The 21813-nt window shown below is 40.4% G+C and overlaps 1 protein-coding gene across 2 annotated transcripts; it reads right to left on the bottom strand.

Annotated features, from left to right (window-relative positions):
• Nucleotides 1-9890: 9890 nt before the first annotated feature.
• LOC148406984 (single-minded homolog 1-like) lies at nucleotides 9891-21524 on the bottom strand. Of its 2 annotated transcripts, none has more exons than XM_088403326.1 (12): nucleotides 21389-21524; nucleotides 19827-20259; nucleotides 18622-18704; nucleotides 18431-18520; nucleotides 18231-18339; nucleotides 16980-17065; nucleotides 16349-16548; nucleotides 16077-16183; nucleotides 15822-15969; nucleotides 12572-12728; nucleotides 12092-12479; nucleotides 9891-11634 (listed from the first exon to the last, which is right to left on the bottom strand). In XM_088403326.1, exons 2-12 carry the CDS (start codon nucleotides 19999-20001, stop codon nucleotides 10922-10924), a joined length of 2256 nt encoding a protein of 751 aa, XP_088259452.1. In that variant the 5' UTR covers nucleotides 20002-20259; nucleotides 21389-21524; the 3' UTR covers nucleotides 9891-10921. The 2 variants fall into 2 exon arrangements, with proteins under 2 accessions (XP_088259452.1, XP_088259453.1); XM_088403327.1 differs by having other exon boundaries at nucleotides 12092-12476.
• Nucleotides 21525-21813: the final 289 nt, after the last annotated feature.

Raw genomic sequence — 21813 nt, 5'->3', positions numbered from 1 at the left:
TGTGCGAGCGGTGGGTGCGCGCTGAAATGTTTTGGACGAATTAGGAATCTTTTCATTGACTTGAGTCTGTAAATTGGATTTATCGGAACGTGAAATGGCTTTTAATTGAATTTAAAGGATGCTCTCCGGTTGAAAATGTCTTCGACGTTAAAATTCGGGCGACAAAAAGTCAAATGAGAACTTGAATAGATACAAAATAGGTTGGCCTCTTGTCTCTTGTTACACAGACTTTTAGTCTTTATTTTCCAATTTTTTTTCCTAATTTCTGTCGTGTGTACGATGAATCAAATGAATCCCATTAAATTATTTAAAAAAAATGTCGAAATTATCAAATCGATGTTTTGCGCAAGTAGCAGAATGCTCAAGATATGTTTCAAATTGTTACTCATTTCTCATTTGCGGTAATCAGGGAAGTTATGAAAAACTTACGTTAAAACTCTTTTACAGTTAGCACACATTTTTCTCATATAAAAATTTTGTGCCATATATATTGAAAAAAAAAACACAAAAAAGTTCGAAAGGCTTGTTGTGCTTATTAGATTAAAATCAATAAAAAAAAATAACCTTTGTTATATGCTCTGTCAGGAAAAAAAAAACAAACATTTATTTTCTGTAAAGATAGAATGCTGATAAATATTCAATATATGCTTGTCATGATATCAGAATCTCATGAGCAGGCCTAATCATTTGTTGTGTGTTGGGACTGATATGCAGGAAAAACACAGTACATGAATAAAAATACTATTTTTTTTAAATACATGAGATGATTTCTTAAATTTAATGTTGCTTTGCTCTTGTGTTTTTTATGCAGGAGTAATGTGTCTTTTTGCTTGTTTGCATTTTTGTCGAGGCAAAGATGAATCAATTAAAACAATAATTATTACTTATAATTATTATAATTATAATTATTAAATATTTATTACTTCGGTTAAAATCAATCAAAACCATAATAATCCACAATGACGGGTGAAAATTGAGATTTTACTTTTGGGCCCAACTACGTCACGTTTCGTATTTGTATTATGGGAGTTCTTCACATGCAAATCCATCCATCTGAATCATATGCAATCTTTTTGCTCACGCTCTCTCAACAAAGTATTCCATTTGCAAGTCACCCAAAATACGGTGGATAACCGTGTCCATGAGGATTAGGACTTGGATGACACAATAGAGGCATCAGGAGGTATTTCTCATCTCATTTTATGAGCGCCAGCCTCTCAAAGCTGACGTGTAGAATTACACGGCGTGTACGCCACATATCTATATGCTAAACCCGGCTCTCCTTCGCCCCGTTCTGCCACAAGCTTTGTTGGCCGGTTTCCCCGTCCCCGTCGCTTAAGTGCCTGTTTAAAAAGCCCCTCCATCCCAGAGGACTTGTCTTTTACCCATCAGCCTCGTTGAAAGCGCTAATCAGGCGCAAAGCCGCGGCTGCGCGTCGCGCACTTGTTAGCCCTCGTCCCAATCTTTCGCCGCATCCCCTTTGACATCCACACGGGCACTTAATTCCCCCCCTATTATGTTCTTATGTTTCTATAGCCTCCTAATGAGACAAGAAAGGGGAGTATCAGGTTGTGTCCATTGATGCGCCGTGCCTCGGATGAATGCGTGTGCCGAACCGCCGAGCCATCTGCCCGTTACGAGAAACGTGGCGGGTAATAGCGGAACCATGACCGTGGAGATCAGAGCCCCCGGCGGGGAGTCTTGTATTCATGGAGCTTTAAAGGCAGCCAGCCAGAACTGATCTGCCACGCCCCATCTAGCCGCCTCCCCTCACCAATAAGCGTCCCTTCTATTTCCATTTTTTTATGCGCGCCCCAATCCCCGCGCGCCCTCTGAGAATCCATGTTGCTATGGGTGACATGAGCTGCGGGGTCAGAGGTTCTTGTTGGAGGTGAGGTCCGGGCCGCCGGCCCATCTGAGAGGACCATCTGGACGAGTGACCTGACATAATTAGTTATTAATTCTTCGGTAAGGGGACGTCAGGGGAGGGCGGGGGCGCTCGCTCTCGGCTAATGCGACTACCTGTGGGGCTGATGTTAGCGTGGGTGCCACAATTTAGCATAATATATACAGTGTAAGCATGGGATGAAAGCAGATTCTGAAGGTATGATAACCTTGATCAAAAATATGATGTGTGATTTGGATATAAACCAGAAACTCGTTCAAACTAAACTGGTGAAAAGCTAGCCTCCATCTGAGTGGCGCTCCCTATGTAATATAACTTACGATAAGTAGACCTACGGTTACAGCGTTACCACAGGCGTCTGAAGCAGCCTGTTAATACTCGATCTTGTTCAGCAGCAAATGAAGGCACTTTTGCTTAAAACTAAGCCGCTGCTCGTCATTCTACATAAACAGACTGGTGTCGTTATATAAGAGCGATTTGGCAACAAGTCTTCACGACTCTTTTGGAGCAGCGGCTGTGAGTGACAGAGCTGCGCAGAGACGTATGTGCGTGTGTGTGTGTGTGGGGTGAGCTGTCGCATGGGGGAATGACTACAAGAAAACAGAGGCTGAGCTTGGCCCTTTAAGAAAACAAGCATTGCATTGTGGGGAATGAGCGTGGGAGTGGGCGGGGTTATTGCTCAAGGCTGCTTCTAGAGTTAGCCAATTAGCGTGGTTTGGGTTCTAAAAGAAAATATATTGTTCACCCAAAAGGAGAGAGTTTGAATTATAAACTGAGAATAGTTATTAAAATTAGAATGTACGGAAGGTACATGGACTGTTTTCTGTAAGGATTTTAGCCAGAAAAAATTACGAATAGGCAGTCCGCAAGTGGCCATGGTTTTGCCTTTTTACCCCTTCTGCAAAATTCACCTTGAATTAGTCAATTCTTAATCATTTTTGAGCTCTTTGTGAGAGGTGTCCTAATCAAAGCATACAGTGGGCCAATGTCAGCATCGGGCCCCCTCCTGCTGATCCGAACCCCCCCCCAACACGAGCACTACCATCACCACCGCCGCAGCCTCTGTCACTGCAGGGGAATCTCCTCATTGGCATGCAGGCGGCGGCCGGAGCTGCGCGGCTCTCTGGGGACGCTCTCCTCCTTTCTCCTTGTCGCTCCCTCTTGGCCCCCATCACGCAGCTGCCACAATTTCCAGCGCAGGAACCGGGGAGCAACCACGCCGCCGGAATATTTTCAAAGCAAACGTCTCCCAGGCCTCTCACGATGGCTATTAGCGAAAGATTTCGTTCCTCCAGCTCTGGGAAATCATTTAATCATACTCTATTTTTATCCCCCTCAAGTATGACCGGTGGGCTTACTGCGCTTACATCTCATGGCACGCACTGATGACATGTTTGCGGAGAGCGGGGGTGAGATGCAAACCATGCAAACAAACAAACAGTTCGTGCGCCGCGTCGGGTTTGCTTTTCAAAGGGATGCGGCACGCAAGCAGTGCGCCTCTTTGAATTTGGCGAGAGTGAAAGCAGGGAGGAGCGCCGCTGGCAGCCAGATTCAAGCTGTGGCCAAATCAAGCATGAAATCAGGAACAAAGGGATTGGCGGGATTGCGGGGGCATTAGATTCACACTTTTTCAGCCCTGCCAGACTTGTGTGCGTCTGCGTGTCTCAAGATATTGTCGTCTTCCTTTAATAGCCTCATGTGAAGGATTAGTCCATTTCAAATCAAGCTGGTTTACTAATGCGTTGATAGAAGCTCGGTTGGGGGGAGGGGGCCGGGGGGTGGTTACAGGTGGTCTTCGGTTTACATCGATCATGACAGAGGTCTCAAAAAGTGTGACATTTTTGTCGTGGTGGACAAACGAAGCTTCGTGAAGCATCCGTGATTATTTTTACTCCTCTAGATGGTGCCCAATGCAGTGAGGATGAATGAATTATCCCTGCACCATCTAGAGCGGGGGTCCCCAACCACCGGTGTGCGGCCCGGTGCTGGTCCGTGGATTCACTGGTACCGGGCCGCATGGGTCGCACCTGAAATGATGAATTATTTCGGTTTTATGTACCGTAAATCCCCAAGTATAAGACGCAGCCTTAATTTTGGGATTTGGGGTTAATACCCGTAAGTTGTATATTTGTTAAGTGTCTTTCAGATTTCCCACTCTGTGAGCAGTCAGTGAATGCCTTGCCAGTGCCACAAAGATGTTGTTTTTCCTTTTCTATTTTGATACCAATTTTTTATATGTACGTCCAAATTTTATGTTTTTTACCTGGAGTTTTACACGCATTAGCTATTTAACATAGGTTTGGATTGTCCGCCATATGGCGAATGCGGAACTGATTAATCTTGTAACCCGAGGGCCCACTGTATTGCTTTTTTCCATTTTCTTTTGGAAAAAGTTTCCATTTCTTGTATTAACGTAGATGTGACATACTTTTGTCAATATACCGCACACTTTACATACCTCATTTTTTTTGTTGAAACCAGTCTTGCTTCCATTTCCAAGACCGCTTGAGCTTGAAATCACACGCTACGCCGTGTGTTTCCGGTGCATTCAGCGCACAATTTCAAGTTTTTATTTTTTCGTCACATAACCTAATGTTGCGTTAAATGAAAAAACAAAAAGCGGCTTTTTTTCCCCGTCATCTGCACCGTCAACGCCGTAACTCAGGTCCTCCGTCATGCTAGTGGAACCTTATTTCCTCACCACTTTGCACAACGACCCCCAGTTTCCTGGCTCAGCCAATTAGATCGACCGCATGACCTCAATATCCCGCTCCAGCCAATCAGAACATGTAAACGGGCCGGGGTGCAGCCAGGCCTGCAAACGAGGTGTCAGCGGCTCCCCCCCGACCGAATGTTTATTCAAGCCCCGCTCGCTTGATTCGCTTAGCGGCGGCTGACCACCAGAGGCGAACATGTGTGAGACCGCGGGGGAGATAATTGGATGCACGTTGGATTCCTTTTTTGTGTTTTATACGACGGCGCATGTAAGAACAAGCAGAAGTTTCATCAAATAAGATGTCGAAACATTTGAGTCCCAGCCCATTGCTCAGCAAATTGACGTATGAATATGCAATTGTCCCTGGATGCGGGACCCGAAATCAATCACGTCGACATTGGGGGGCCAGTCCGAGACTTGCCACCTGTGTGCGCTTTACCATCCAACCTCAGACCCAAAACCCGCAATATATCATATCAGCCGGCGTCTATTAACGCACACCAGCTGCTGTGGGTTAAAAATGGGATATACTTTAAACAGAAGGAATAAAAGAATGAATGACATCTTTCATTACGGATTTCGTTACAAACCCGCATTCAAATACAGTAGACTCAACTTTAGGAACATATTTCATTCGAGTGTTGGATTTCAATATGGAAGATTACTAGACAGCAGTTATTATGCCTTTGAGAAACTAACAAAATAAGATAGATTACTATTGAAATTATGTTGTTAACAACAGAACTAAGTAGGAACTAAAACCATTATAAATATAGCAACATTTCAGACCTGTATGGTTATTTGGGAGCTGTAGTATATTACACACTATTTTTTATCTTGCAAAAGAAGCATGGCATATATAGAAAAAGTAGATCTAATACTAAAACTTATAAAACTGAAAAAAAAAAATGCCTCTAACAGGACTCACTGAACTTGAATAACAGAGATCAAATTAATAAAAAAAACCTCCCTATAATAACAAAAAATTCACAAAATACAGTGGATTTAAAAAAAATTGCAATCTATAAATACACTGTATAAGGTGCGTGTATTTAAAAAAAAAAAAAAAATCCATCCATCCATCCACCCATCCATCCATCCATCCATCCATCTATCTATCTATATCGAGCATTAACAGGCTGTTAGATCTATCTATCTATCTATCTATCTATCTATCTATCTATCTATCTATCTATCTATCTATCTATCTATCTATCTATCTATCTATCTATCTGTCTGTCTGTCTGTCTGTCTGTCTGTCTGTCTGTCTGTCTGTCTGTCTATCAAGATCAAGCATTAACAGGCTGTTTAATCGTGCTCTCTCTCTCTCCATATATATATATATATATATATATATATATATATATACTAAACTTTCTCTTCAAAAACAAACTCAATTTGAAGAAAAAAACATGTAAAATCATTAATTATGGCTTATTCAGGGTAATCATTTCAACACTAAGTATGATATTTTCTTTTTTACGAGCTTATGAATCTGTTTGTAAAAGCGTTCTGGAACTGTTCTTCCACTTGTTGTTTTTAGGACCCGGATGTCAAAAGTATTTACACGTGAGTTGCTCAGTACTTCAAACACAACTCCCTCGGTGAAACAGTTATGCGCCGCTAATACTTATATTTGTGCTTCTTAAAGTACCGTAAATTATTGTGTTACAATAGAGGACTTGTCTTGTAGTGCTGGAGTGCTCTCAAGGGTGCGCAGGAAGAAGGGGGTACAGCGGGGGTGCGCGCATACGAGTCTGGGCAAACGGCCCATGTTTAGCCTCATATGAAGCCAAGTGGAAAAGCCCGGAGGGCACATCAGTCAAAAGACCCATTAAAAAACAAAACAAAAAAAAAAAGGACTTTCGTAATATTTAAACAAATCAGCTCTAAATGCACACAGATACAATTTTACGGGTTTTTTAGCATCTGCGATCCTGCTCCTGGAATCACGGGAGCGCTGATGTCTGGCAGAGCTTCACATGATCACGTCAGACGTGACTGATGCGAGTTTTACCCCCAGACTGTGTCCGGGTCCAGGAGAAGCCATAATTCGCACATATTCGGAGAAATGCGAACACCAGGCGGAACACATGCCACTTAAAGTGCTTCGGAACTGTGAAGGTTCATGAAGCTTCTCCAGTTTTTCTCTTTTTTTTTTTAATTCAAGCCGACTGCAAAGCATCTGTCCGGTTAAGCTTTTACAAGCGTATTCTTTTTACTGTTAGCAAACATCCCTGAAATGACCCAGTGCCTTCAGAATATAAAAGCTTCAGAATCTCGACCCTTATGTTGTCAAGCACTATATTACAAAAACAATAAAGTCAGTCAAACTTTTTCCTCGGACGGATTACCGACCAAACCTTTGGGTATAAATGAGTAACTTGAAATAGTTGGGTTGGGTTTGACTCAATTTGGGATATTTTTGACCCAACTTTTTTTTGTGTAGACATTATAGACATTAAGACGTTATAAAACAGTTGAATCAAAGATAATCCAAATTGGCTAAAAATGGCCCGTGTTTACAGTGTCAAAAATGTCATTAAATATTCACTGTAAAAGAGTCTGGTCAAACATAACCCAAATTGGGTCAAAAATGGACAGTTTTACAACGTAAGAAAAAATTGGAAAATTACACTGTAAAATAGTTAGGAAAAAGATCACCCAAATTGGGGCAAAAATGGACTATTTTACAATGTAAGAAAATGTTGGAAAATTACACTAAAAGAGTTGGGTCAAACAACCCAGACGGGGTCAAAAATTGACCATTTTTACAGTGTAAAAAATGTTGGAAAATATTACACAGTAAAAAGGTTGGCTCAAAAATAACCCAAATTGAATCAAAAATGGATTGTTTTTACAGTGGAAAATATTGCGCTGTAAAAGAGTTGGGTCAAATATAACCTAAATTGGGTAAAAAATTGAATGTATTTACAATGTATGTTCAGAGTGCCCTGCATTTGGCTGGCAAACAATCGAGGTAACCGGGGGTCGCCATGGTAACGACTGAGTGGCTAAATGAAAATGACATTCCAAGCAAGAGCTTAAGCCTCAAAGTGATCTCTATAACAGAGTATATATTTAGCAAACAAATGGAAGTTTTACCCCGAAGAATGTTAATTCATTCAATGCCAAAGACGTGATTTTACGTTTTTTTTTTTTTTTAAAGAGTGCAGACATTCGATCCCAGGTATTTCTTCCTGGTTTTTTTTCAAGATTTAACAGTAGTCCCAATGGCGGCAAAGGAGCGTGTCGCGCAACGTAAGCATCTTCTCGGCACGGAACCAACGTTAGCTTTCCGCCTTCTCGCAGACACGTTGTGAGCAGCTCTTGTGGTGAACCAAACAGTGGAATGTTTATGTAAATCGAGGCTCTCGATGTCATGGAAACTGCCAGAGTGAAAGAAGCCAGAGGTGTTGCCTAACAGTCACAGGAAAACGATAATCATAAAGTAGTATTAGGTGCGCAAAATCTTGTTTTGCAGCTATTCAGCTGGTAATTGAACATTTTGGGTGTTTGGCCAAGTTCAATAGGAGTGAGAAAGCAAGCATTTGTTTAAAAAGTGCGGCCATGAATAATGACTGTTGAATACAGCACAATTGCTTGAATCATTGATGATACCGACAGAAAATTGATGAGCCCCTAATAATTATTACTCATGTGTCATTTTTTTTTATGGTGCTAGCTGCAAACACATTTCAGAAAATCAGTTTTATATTCTGAAATATTGATTTAGGAGCCATAAATCACCATTGGAATAACTGGTTCAAATTTGTGTAGTTTCGAAATAAAATATTCGCATATGACGTTTTTGAAGAAAATCCAATTTTGAATCCTTGCGCAGTATTTTTATAATTTTTGGGTCATTTTTTCCCAGGTCATTATCGTAGTATTTTAGCCAAGGGAATGGCACACTCCTGGTGGTGTGATAATAAATTGTTTGTGCCATGTTGAACTTTGACATGGTGTCATCGTCTGGGTGAAATTTCAGCTCCCAAATGCTTTCTTTCAAAGCTTTGCCCTTGATGTGAAACGCTTATGATGTAAAGATCAAAGGATTGGACAAAATACTGCACAAATTGCAATTGCTGTGAGTTATTAATTAAATTTAGATTTTAATGTCCTTTATTATGTTTTACAACAATGTCAGACCCTTACAATATCATTTTCAAAATATTTTTTTTTTTTAATTATCTTTTTTTACTTTGACTGACTTGGGTCATTATATCTATGTCCATTATGGAAAATTTTATTCTTGACGATATACAGTATCTAATAAATGCTACAATTTTTTAAATATTAAATATTAAATATTAAATATCCACCAGAGATTACATGAATAGAATCTGATACCATTTTAAAAATATATTGGTGCTCATCTTTGACACAAGGATATGTAAATCCAACGATATATTTAAGAGCATTCTTACCTTTGTAAAAGCTCTCTATTTTACTTATATTAGTTTTCTATTTATTCTTATTGTATGTGTCATATTGTTGTATTGAAGCTCAATAGCCAATCACAGGTTGCAATGTTAAATATAGTCCCACTTAAAAAATCGAATAAAATTGACAGAGACCATTTGTTTGATTTGAAACTGTATTCAGATTCAACCGAACTTTTAAACCAATAAATAATCTCATCACTTCTCGTCCAAAGATTCATTGTGAGATATTTACATTATAAATTAAATAAGAGAAAACATTCAGCATAATTTTTCGATATGACAAAAAAATTGCATGTGAAGCAGGATTCAAAGCATATTGTACTTATCCTACATGAGGTAAAAACATGGGGCACATTTTTATCCTGATATGTAAACAATATACTTTTTTTTTATACACAAACAACATTTGGACGGTGTGGTTCTTAACTCATTCAATCACAAAAACATATTTTTAGTTTATTATTGTTTTTTTTTTTCCCTCAAGAGTCCAGACATTCAATCACAGGTAATTGTTTATATTTTTTTTCCAAGTGTTTGGTTAAAAATAGATGCTACTAAATTAAGTATTAATCAGTTACTTTAGGTAATCAGGTACCAAAGAAATTGATTACTTTAAACAATTAAGTGATCTTAGTACTTAGTACTGGTATTTAAAGTAATTGATTACTTTGATACTGAAGTACTTAAGTAATCACTACTTTGGGATTCTAAAGTGCTAAAATCGATTAAATACCTAAGTAATCAAGTATTTTAGTACCTTCTTTAATACCTACTTTAGGTACTAAAATACTAAAGTAATCACTCACTACTCTCTTACCTAAAATAATGAGTTTATAGTTAAATAATTACCAAAAACAACTGATTACTTCATTCATGCACTACGAGCATATTTTAAGGTCAGTGGTATCCAAACTATGGCCCGAGGACCATTTGCGGCCCGCCATACACATTTTAGCGGCCCGGGACAAATGCCCAAAGTGCATTTCGACACAGCTTGCAATGCTATCTAAAAGTATTGAAAATGTTTGGTAGGCAAAAGTGTGGAAAAATGCATTCAAATTTGCCTCATTACGTTTAACACAAAGCCTCGACCATTTGACAGAAGTCGGTTTTTGAAATTGCAATTGTGTTTGTACTGTTTGTACAATGTTTAGTAAAAAATGTGGCCTTTACATCGTTCTATTCTTCTGTATTCAGCCCTCAGAAGAAATGTTTGGACACCCTAATTGAATATCTGGACTCTTAAACAAAAATGAAAAAAAAAATGCCTTGGGATTGAATGAGTTTTACAAACAGAAGCATTGAGCTCGCTGTTTCTCCTGTCATTCAAACACCAAAGAAACTTTTTTTTTTTTTTTTTTTTACATGAAATGAATGGCACTTAATAAAACAGCCCATTGACAAATAAATACAAAGAACCATTGATATTTTTACACAAGTGAGAAGCTCGCCGTTCCCATGTTGAGTCAACCATTATTCCTGTCTCTGTGCACTGGAGGCGAAGGGGCAATGGAGCAACACATTCTCATACGGCCGATGGAAATCCAAGACAGATTAACTAACAAAGCCAATTGCGCATGAGACATTTGGGCCGCAAACATCGGCTTGATGTTTAACCAGACGCAGAACCTTTGTCGCCTCTGCAGGAAGAAGGGAATTCAAACAACGCTCGTTTCCCTTGGAGTGGAACAAAAGTGACGGCCTTTGCCTCTTGGCTGGCTTCGTGAACGTTCTTGGGAAAGAACACGCTCCGGTGTCAAGAACAACGGCCCTCCACATTGATGGCCTTTCCGTGCTTTAGTGTCAAGGTTGGAGCGTCCTCCTTTCGAGACCCGTCAGCATCAGATATTGTCAGCTCCCGTTGGTTATGATCACAGATGTGGCCTTGTGTCCCTGCATCTGCTCGGCCTGCATCCTCATGTGAGACGCCACGTCATACTGGACTCCCCCGCAAGCCAGTCCCGAGTAACTCCTCAGGCTCTCCGGATCGTAGAGGTGTTCCAAGGAGTAGCCGCTCAGTGCATAGGCCGCTTGCCTCTCCTGGGACGGATATAGCAGAGGACTGCCTTGAGATTGTGACTGATGAGGGGACAGATCCGTTTGCATGTAGTCTTTGGCGAGGGCAAGACCGGACCTGGGGATGACGTCAGAGCTGGGGCTGCTGAGACGAGACAGGGAACCGGGACTGGTTGTGTTTTCGTCGTTGTCCAGAGGACCGGGTACTTTTACGCGGTGATGGAGGCGCTCCGAAGGGAGCTCGATGTTCGGGGCTCCCGGGCCTCGGCACACCACGCTGGGCATGCTAAGCTGCGAGTGGTGGGCAAGGGACGAGTTGAAACACGGACTGTGAGTCTTGGAGACGTCCACTGGCGGTTTGTGCTGCTGGAGACGACTCTCCTCCTCTTTGATCATCTGCTGCGTGGCGCGAATTAGGGTTTCCATCTTACTGGGTTCTCGCGGACTGGCCTGGAACTGGTCCCCGTGGTACCGCTCACCAGAATCACTGGTGGACCCTCCGCCGTCCGGTGAACTCATGATACTGTCTTCATCCCAGTGACCCCGTCCTATGTGAATCAGAGAAAAACACGGTTACATTTAATCCATCCGTCTCTCCATCCGTTCTTCCATTCGTCAGTCTGTCCATCCACCACCCCGCCAGCCATTAGCCCCTCCATCCATACATCCATTATTACATGATCTAACGAAAACATTTTACATCTCCTGTCTGCAGTTTCCTTTCAGATATTTCCCTAGAAAGAAGGCTTTCTTGTCAGACCGTGCGTATGGAATCATACAAGATCTTGGCCTGCAACAGTGGTTTGGGGCCATGCATTGTGAAATTACTTGGCTTTCAATTTGAGGCAATTTTTGAACAGATGGTTGCAATCGACACACTGGCAAGAGACAGCATAAACAACTTAGCATGTCCCATAATAACATTTGGAAAACAGCTACCAGGAGCGGCAAGGCCAGAGCTATTTCCAGAGACAGATGGTGGCGGCCTCAACCCTAACACCTCACCGTGGAAAGCGGCATGGTAGGATGCGATTTCGTATCCCTCGCTGTTGTCCGCAGATGGTTTCGGAAGGGCCAGCACCGAGCGGGTGGCGTCCCACCACACCTCTCTGCCTGTTTGGGGGGCTCCCAGGAAGTATCGTCCGCTTTGACATCGGACCCGATCGCAGGTGGTGGCGTGAGGACGGGACTGGCTGTGGGCAAGATCGTCTTCCAGGAGACCCAAACCGTAGCACAGGGAACCCGCGTCCGGATACAGTCGGTACGCGCATGATGCCTCGGCGGCCTCGCTCGGATCTAACAGCTGAGGCGAGGCGGACTCCGTCAGCGGGCTCCCTCCCCATTGGCTGTCTTGGTCTGATTCCGAACGCTCCGGATTGAATGCCGAAAACTGCTGCGGACGCACAAGAAAATAACATGATGAACTTGGGAGAACCCTCAGAGCCAGGCTTGCTTGACCAGTTTAGTTCCATGAGATTTTGTCACCTGCGGGTAGGGCGAAACTCTGGCTTTAGCTTTGGACTGGGTCAGACGTGACTTGGTGCTTTTCCTGTCCTCGTTGAGACTGTCTGCGTAAGGAAAAGCCGGCTTAGTGGGGCTCATTTGGTCCAGGGACAGCTGCATTCCCTTGTATTCTGTGTCCCTGTTACACAGAAACACAAAACACTGTTAGGCGCAAAGACAAAAAGCTTAAGCTAATATTTATCTTAATATCCTCCCATGGATTGACCTTGTGAAGTGATGGGATAACAGGATTTAGCCCTTGGTTTGCTGCATTATCATGTTTTTTTAGGAGTTCACCAAGTGCAATTTTGAAACGCTCTTCTTCCAGCTTTTATGCATGATTGCCCTTTCAGGAGACAAAAATCCTGTTGATTCTGAAGGCTCTATGGCACAAAATGCTAAAGGTACTTATTTGATTACAGGTTGGATCAGTCTAATCACAGCTCACAACAAAGTCTGGAACCTCTGTTCAAATCAATCGGATTTTGTAGGAAACGACAACAAGATCACCAAAGTAGCTCAAATCTGTCCTGTCTCATTATTAGCCTGTTCAATAGATATCTTGCAGCAACAACTTTCAAGTTATCGTATTCAAACTGGGATACATTTCCCAGGTTTTCGCCCAAAGTTATCTGGGATTGACTTCAGATCACCATGACCCCGAGCAGGACAAGCAACGTAAAAAACAGATAAACGGAAAGAATTATGCAGGTTTTGAAACTGAGATGAGCATTCTCTCTCAAAGCTAATATATTTTTTGATATTTTTTGTCTGGTCATACCTCTCAGCAAACAATTCCTACCAATCATTCCACTGGCGATATTGTTCAGTCAGAATTTTGAACATTATCCAGAACCAGAATTTTCTGACTTGGAAGCCAAAAGTAAATCAGTCCGACCAAAGATTTGAACGCATCAATTTTCAACCCATCTTTACACTTGGATCTTTGTTCTCCTGTCTAACTGTTGATATTGTACCATGTCCAAAACAATGGGTCAGTGCAAATGTATTTCCAAGCCACATTTAGCGCATTTTATCCAAGTAATAAATATCCCTCGACTAAAAAAAAAGACTATGGAAAATGCTAATCTTTCCCTTCCATTTAACCAGGGAAGACCAGCAAACGACTCTCGAAACCGAGAATTTTTTTCTTGCACGTGAATATCCGTCCACCACTTTTGACGATCGAACCCAACAGCCCCGGGACTGAACCGCGCAGAGGGAGCCACAAGGCTCCCGAGTCAAGTGCTCGGCAAACATGAGCCTATTATAACTTATCACATCAACAGTATGTAATAGCAGCTGCCTGGCATTTTAAACCCCGTGGCCCATCCCTGACCCCGCGGAGCCAGCCTCTTTAATAGGACTCTAAATATGACCCATTCTTTATGTACAACACCTCAGGAGAAAGGCTGTGTTTGGATAGCCACCAGCGAGTGAGTGTTATTTGCTCTCGCAAGGTATAGTTGCGCCGCTCCCGGGGGCTGCATCCTATCTGCACCCCGCTGACTCGTGGCTGAGCCAATAATGTCGGGCCATTGTGCAAACTCAGCTGTGTTAGCCGAATTCCACCTCGGGGTCAATGTCAGACCACCTCGCGCCTCAAATGCACCACCGGTGTTGCCGCTGACATCTTTTATTAATGGCTTCTGTTTGGAGGCTTGTTAGTAATTGTTTTTCTCTCAAATGTTCAAAACCGTGCGTCGTAGAGCTTACGCTTACACCCTATACCTAGACGAGGAGAACCTAACAAGGCGAATCCGACGTGAACTAGCTGGGAGATGGCTATTGATTCCTAGTTCCCCGTTCGATCGACTTTGCTTTCTTTACGCCGCCGATCGATGGCGGCAGTAGAGGTTTTTTGATGGGGTTCAACCCCGATGTTTGCCTTGCCGTCTCGAAGGGTCTGAGTGTGATTTGTGCTCTCATAACAACAACTTCCAGGAGCCCTGCTGCCGCAGTTTTCCGAGGATTTGTCGAGAGACGCTATTTCTTTCTGCATACGTTGAACGGTTCCTAATTAGCCCCCTGTTTATGATTTATATCGTCTTTATAATATTGTAGCGTATATACGCTAACATTTTTTTGGGTGGGGGCGTGAACAAAACCTCAGAAGTTTTCCGGTCTGCTTTTAAAATTATGGGCTTTTCGCTAGCAGATCTGTCAAGAGAGGCTTTCTCTTTCAGGCTACAGTGAACTATTCCTGAAGGGACTGTATCACAGTTATATAATCTATATAATCTAATCTTTTTTGGATGAATGAAACATCATGGAGGTTTTATAGTCAGGTTTTAATATTATGCCCAGTATGAAGTTAGCCCTGGTACCAGTTTTGAGTGACATTTTCCAGGCTATTGTCAATGGTAGTATGGTAGACTAGGGCTGTCCAATCCCGCTCCTTGAAAGCTATCATAAATGCTTTGGATATTTCCATTTCCAACACACCTTACTCAAATGCTTAGCAGAAACCTGACAAAAACACCAGAGACATGGATAGTGGACCTGGAAAATGAGGTCTGAACAAATCTGCGCTGAATCATTGTAGCCTTTTGGCTCATTTCCAACACCAGGTGAGCATCAGTGGTCCACCCTGTCGTAGTGGTATGGTGTTCCACAAGGTTCAATGTTAGAGCCCCTGATGTTTTCATTATTTAATCACAAAACACAATTGTATTCATCGTTTTCGAATTGGCATGAAGCTACACTTTTTACGCTATCACTGTCTTTTTTGTTATGTGCCGCATTTTTACTTTTTGACATGTATTTTTCCTATATTTTCAATTGACACAAGAGTCCTTTGTCAGATCTATTTCACCGCCATGATGTCTATCCAAACTGGACCTTATGGGAGACTAAATCTGAACTGCGTCTCACTTACCAGTAGAAACAACAGGCACGTGCACATCCGATGAATTTAGCTGTACAGCTACATACCAGTAAAGAAAGTGACAACAACACATATGTAAACAAAAAAGCTATTATATGTTATCATACCATGAAATACCTCCCCTTTATGCTTCCCTTTGCACCTCTGGGTTTTCATTTGCGTTGTTTGGTGTCGATAAATCTTGGACTGTATCTAGTCTATCCTCCTAGAGGTTCAAATTAGATTTGTATCCACATATGATACAGGCCTGATATAGATACAGTTTTTTTTGCTTCCAGCCAGGGTCGTTGCTAGTAATATTTCAATGGTGTGCGATAGTGGAGTTCACCACTCTTGTAGACTCACGTGAGGACGTAGTTGACACTGACTATGCAGTGGGGTCTGGATGACCTGCTGTTATGGACGATGGTAGCGTAACTCTGCACCCACACCCATCCGCCATGCTTGGCCAGGAAACGGTAATACTTAGTGGTGACTTGGCCCTTTACCAGCACTGGGGGGAGATAAAAGAATCACACAGATGACAGAGATTAGCCTGTTTGTGTGTGTGTGTGTGTTTTTGGGCTTGCATTAATGGTCCGCATGTGTCGGCGCACTCACAGAGGTGGTGCGCGCAGCGGAGGTGGAAGATATCACAGCTGTGCACGTGATGATACAGAGTTTTCTCAATCAGGTCCTGCGGCTCATAACCCGTCAGCTCGGCAACCCTGGAGAGAAATGATTGGATTCTGTTAAAAAACAGAACAACAAGGAAAAAAAAAAAAACTCGCCATATTTACATGTTTTAACGACTATTACGGAGAACAGGAAATCTGCCGGTAATTTTCAGGTGGCACTTGCAAACTCAAACTAAATTGGAACCGCGCGCTCACCTGGAGTCCAAGAAGATGAGCTTCATGTCCAAACTGGCCCTGAACATAAACATGTTGCTGTGCAGTTTGATCTCGGTCACGGCGCTGGGGGGCAGAGAGTGCCCCACCGCCACCAGGCCCACGTTCTGGTAGCAGCCCTCGAAGGGGGCCATGTCCAAACTGTACTGGCGGATCTTAAGGTAGCCACTGCAGTGGATCACCTGAAATGGGACAGGATATATTCTTAATCAAATTGATTTCATTTATACTGATAAACAAGGAGAAATATTTAGTGGTGTCCTGATCTGATATCGATATCACAGATTGAGCTGATACCGGCCAAAACGACCAATATTGGACTACTATATCGGTCCATAGCCAAAGACTTTGTGTTTGAAGTTTCGTAACCCAAATATTTGGAATGAATGGGTTGTATTTTTCTCATACGTACTGTTGCTGATTTCATTGTCTGTTGAAGCGTTTCATACTAAACAATAAGTAAAATCATGTATTGTTTCTGCTGATATCATATAAGACCAATTTGATGGTCGAACAGTACCTTAGGCTGCAATTGCTAAGGAAAACATATTCGGACACCCCTGGGAATTATTGGTTTATTTGTTTAATAAATTCAATGAGATTTGAATATTACCTTATATCCACCGCTAGTGAGGCCTGCGTTTCTTTTGGCCAACACACATTTCATTCTCAGGAAGAAGGAACGCTCCACTTCATACTCTGAAATGAAAATAATAGGATCATGTATACACTGTAAAATAAATAAATAAATAAAAACAATAAATAATAAACGTATCATAGTCTATATTTGGGGCATCTAACCAAATATTTAAAATGTTGCTGTTGTCTAGTTTGTCATTCAAACATTTACCAACAAAGAAAGAAGAATTAATAGTAAAATCAAATAACCAAGCATTGCTGCTATAGATATGAATAATATATACACCCTAAAAACAGTTGTCAAAAATAACCCAAATATATGAGATAGATTTAAGCCCAAACTTTGGGTCATGTGAACAACAATTGGATTTCGGGGTTATTTTGTATAAAACAATCCAATTTGGAGTTTATCCCAAATCCTCTTTTAACCCAAAAATGTTGGGTTAAAATGATTAACCCAAATTTGAGTATTTTTGTGGGTTATTCATTTTGATCCATCTTTTTGAATAAACAACCTATTAAGGAATCAATTTCTTGATGACTAGATGTGTGTTTTTTTAAACTCATTTTTTACAATGTATGTACATGAATAAATGAAATAACCAAACAACCCAATAAATTGGGTCGTTATTGATTTGAACCAACTTTTGGGTTGAATGAATCCCACAAAAATTGTCGTTTATTTTCGACCCAACCATTTTCAGAGCTGATCTTAAAATTATTATTGTATTGTATTGTCATTTTAAAATAGATCTTGATTTGAAAATTGATCGATTTTTTTATCATGGCAAATTAATAAATGAATTTAGTCTATGCGTATAAAACTGCAGACAAAATTGAAAATACAAGGCTGTGTCATAGTGAAATATAAAACGTTTTTTTCCCCCATAAATGAGAAGCCACATATGCAAATCATTCAGGCCTATAGTTAATACAGCACAAATGACCAAAATAAGCTTTCGGAGGAGTAAAGAAAATCAACTAAATACTTCCAGGTGTATACTTTGGCGACATTTACGCACACTTGTGCGTCAATCACGCGTCACTTTAACACTGACGCGTCTGTTCCAATGATTGCGTCGCTCGACACGCTCATGACATAGCAAATAGACAAGCGTAATGAGTTGCAAACCGAGACCGAAGAGAAATAGCTTTCACCCTAGATAGGATGATTAGTGTTTTATTTTTTTTTTTTTTTAATTCTTTTCTTACTTTATAAACCTACCTTGTACAAAATGGGAGTGGTAGGGCTGATGCGGCGTGAGGACAGCTGTCATCTCGTCGTGGTCGGCGGGGTGCACATATTCATAAATACTGTTTCCGGTCAACTCTACCTGTGGAGAACGTACTTAAATATTCATTTTGAATATCGCACAATGTATGTGTGAGAGCTTTTTGGGAGAGAAAAAAAAGAAAAACAAAGACCTGGGATAGTCCTAAATGCACGGACGCTGTCTCTGAAATGTACATAATTTTTCCATCCGGAGCAACGACGAATATAAAGCCATCCAATGTCTACAGATAAGCAAAAAAGCAAACGTTTTTACAAACCAATTTTCATAGCAATAATAATGAGGAAATTAAAAATAAGAATAAAATGATATTTAAGAATAGACCTGCAATAAATGAGAGCCCAGCTCACGTCCAAGATTGTCCAACGGTCTCGTTCGATTTGTATGACCCCAAGCTTCACCCAAACCTGTAATCATATTTTCAAAATAATTATTATCGCAACATGATCAAAATAATAACCATAATGAATTAATACTAATAATGTTGATGATATTATAATAAGCAAAATGAAAGAAAAACAATTTGGTTTTGAAATCTTTTGTGTTCACATTCAATAAATAAATCAACCCATAAAAAACATGCAGTTTTACACCCTTATATTGTTTAATATTTTAATGTGATATGGCTTTAACGTTATGTAAAAACAATCGAAATGCCAACAAATGGGAAATAAATACATATTGCGATCAAATATCAATATAATTCCAGATTCATTATGATTATTTTTTTCTTGGTAACCATGTTTTTAATACCCATATATTAGAAATAGACCAAACGTGCGGGTTTATATATATATATATATATATATATATATATATATATATATATATATATATATATATATATATATATATATATATATATATATATATATATAGCCCTCCATTTGTTTGCACGATTTAAAAAAAAATTATGTATATATGAACGAGCGTTTCGCATATTTCTCGCTTGCAGTTCCGAGCTTGTGTGGCCCGGCTGCTGCGTTTCCTCGCGCTCACATGGCTTAAGGTGATTACAAGCCCTGCAGGGCCCTCGCCCTAATAGCTGCGTCTTGTTCGCAGTCACGCAGCCTGCAGAGAGCTGCTTATATACTACACGGAAATGGGGGTGGAAGAAAAAAAAAAGATGAGCATGGAGGTCTTTTCTTTGCTTCATCTGCAAAGCTGCAAGCTCGACATCCATTTTAGTCGAGTCCTCTACTGCGGTGATTAAATTCATTCCAGCAAATCTGCTTGTATTTGCTTGATATCGCCGATGCGAGAGCTTTACCTGAAACGGTTAGATTTTCAGTGTCGTAGTCGATAGGGTTATTATCGTGGTGGTTCTCGTCTAATATTCTGCTTATACCGAGAAAGGCGATTTTGTAATATCGAATGTGCTGTATTGGATGTTTCTAATACCATTTACTTGGTATTGCGAAATTGTTCATCGTGATATAATCGTTTGAAAAATATGGATCGCCACAAGTAGATGGCTATTAAAAAAATGTAACCAAAGGTGTTTTTTTTTTTGTTTGTTTTTTGCTCACCCTGCGGAAAGACGATCCTCATCTTCAGGTAGCTGGTGGTCAGCCGAATGATGGACGCTTTGTCCAGTTGTGACGTTATGGCCGACGGTAAAGGCAACATTTTGGCCAGCTCGTAAAATTCACTGTTCTCCTTTTCCCGTCTAGTCCTTGCGGCCGTTTTCGACTTCTCCTTCATGTCGGTGCCGGTTCGTTTCCGATGCTGATGCTGATAACGATGATGCCGGTCCTCGCTTGCATAGGCGGCTCCTTTCACACGGGCAGCGCGCGTAGCCTCCTCATAGTCAATAAATATTTAGATAGATTTGAAATGTGTTTAATCAAAAGCAAAGATGCACTTTAAATATTGGATATCCAGCGTGTGTGTTTAGATATCCTCGGTATTCCTTAGATTGACTGCGGTCATTCGTCCAACGCGGTGGCTTGCATCCATCACCTGAAGAACACAAATACAACGTTATTGGATTACGAAAAAAAAAAGTTGTATATAATATATTAAATACAAACGTAACAAATTTGAATAGATACACATATATTTTGCATATTATACATATAAATTGTAATAGTATTATGTAATATTCAATAATATTTTCTATATATAAATATATATACATATAAATTCATATAATGTTTTGTATACATTCTATATGCATTCTCTCTCTCTCTCTATGTATGTATGTATATATATATATATATATATATATATATATATATATATATATATATATATATATATATATATATATAGTGTAGTACCGTAGTAGAAAGCAACATCTATAAATCATATAAATTGCTATAAATCAATCAACATGGCTCATATGAACATAATTTCAAATATCCCAAATCTGCAATATATACAGACAAATAGACATTTCAAATTTCACTTAAATTCACATTTTTTGGTTTAACATATATATATATATATATATATATATATATATATATATATATATATATATATATATATATATATATATATATATATATATTCCTTCCTTATATTTATTTTTTGTAATTTGCTATAATATATTGCTCCATGAAGATAAAGTGTCCCAAAATCAATGTACACCTTTAATATCGGTAATAGTATTTATTGTATTTACTTGATGAATGTGGCTCCTAAAAACATATTTACATTTATTTATATTATGTTATGTTTGTGTACGCAATTGAATGAAAGTATAAAGGCTAAAACACTGGCTTGATAAAAAAACATAAGGTTGAAAAATCGAAACAAACACGTATACTTCCATATTTGTTCTTTTCTATACAAGGCGTTTAAAAATGAAACAAACACCTTTAATTATTTTCTCATTTGTATTTACTATTCACAATCATGTAAAAAAAAATCAAATAAACATGCTAATAAAACATTACTAACGCAGTAAATTCTAACGATAAACCATGCACGTGTGATTACGCGGAATCGCCCATTCCCCGTACAATTTGATGATTAATTTTAATAACGAACGCGCTTAAAATAGAACCAAATAAAAAAACGGTATATGGCGTGGTATCGGATGCAGACATTTGCACTCGTCACCACTCCTGCGAATCGATCTTACCGAGCCAGCTGGGAACGTCACCTGTCCTGAACCGGCTCGGCCCAGTCGTCTCAATTCGGTCCCCCTTTCTGAGTTCCACTTCGCGGCCGTGCGCAGCATACACCCTCCCGAATTACAAGGACGCGCAACGAGTGGCTTTAGTTGCCCCAACAAGCCTCGTCGCCTCCACTTCCTCAACCTGCCTCTCAGGAGCTGCTTGGGACACGCCCCCGCCGCCCTCCCATTGGCCACAACCCCCGACGCCTCGCGCGACATTGGGTGCTTCCCTTGTGGGCGTGCTTTTAAGCCTGTCACGGAACACCAGAGCTGACGGTTTTGTTGTGTGTGTTTTTTTTTCGGCATTTGGAAATAAATACGTGTGCAGCACTGGCAAATACGCGCCGAGGGGGGATTATTATTTAATTATTAAAGGAAACATAAATAAG

This window comes from Hippichthys cyanospilos, chromosome 20 (genome assembly GCF_059441005.1).
Source record: "Hippichthys cyanospilos isolate Australia breed blue-spotted pipefish chromosome 20, RoL_Hcya_1.0, whole genome shotgun sequence".
In the NCBI taxonomy this organism is placed as follows: domain Eukaryota; kingdom Metazoa; phylum Chordata; class Actinopteri; order Syngnathiformes; family Syngnathidae; genus Hippichthys; species Hippichthys cyanospilos.
The sequence above is the reverse complement of the archived record's forward strand: the minus strand, read 5'-3'. Positions and strand labels throughout refer to the sequence as shown.

Excerpts from the sequence above, each read along its gene's own strand:
- LOC148406984 (XM_088403326.1), bottom strand. The coding sequence starts at position 20,001 with ATGAAGGAGAAGTCGAAAACGGCCGCAAGGACTAGACGGGAAAAGGAG. Across the intron at positions 16,549-16,979 it reads TCACTAGCGGTGGATATAAG|GTGATCCACTGCAGTGGCTA; the intron begins GTAATATTCAAA and ends GTCCCATTTCAG. Across the intron at positions 12,729-15,821 it reads AGTGTCAACTACGTCCTCAC|GGACACAGAATACAAGGGAA; the intron begins GTGAGTCTACAA and ends TCTGTGTAACAG.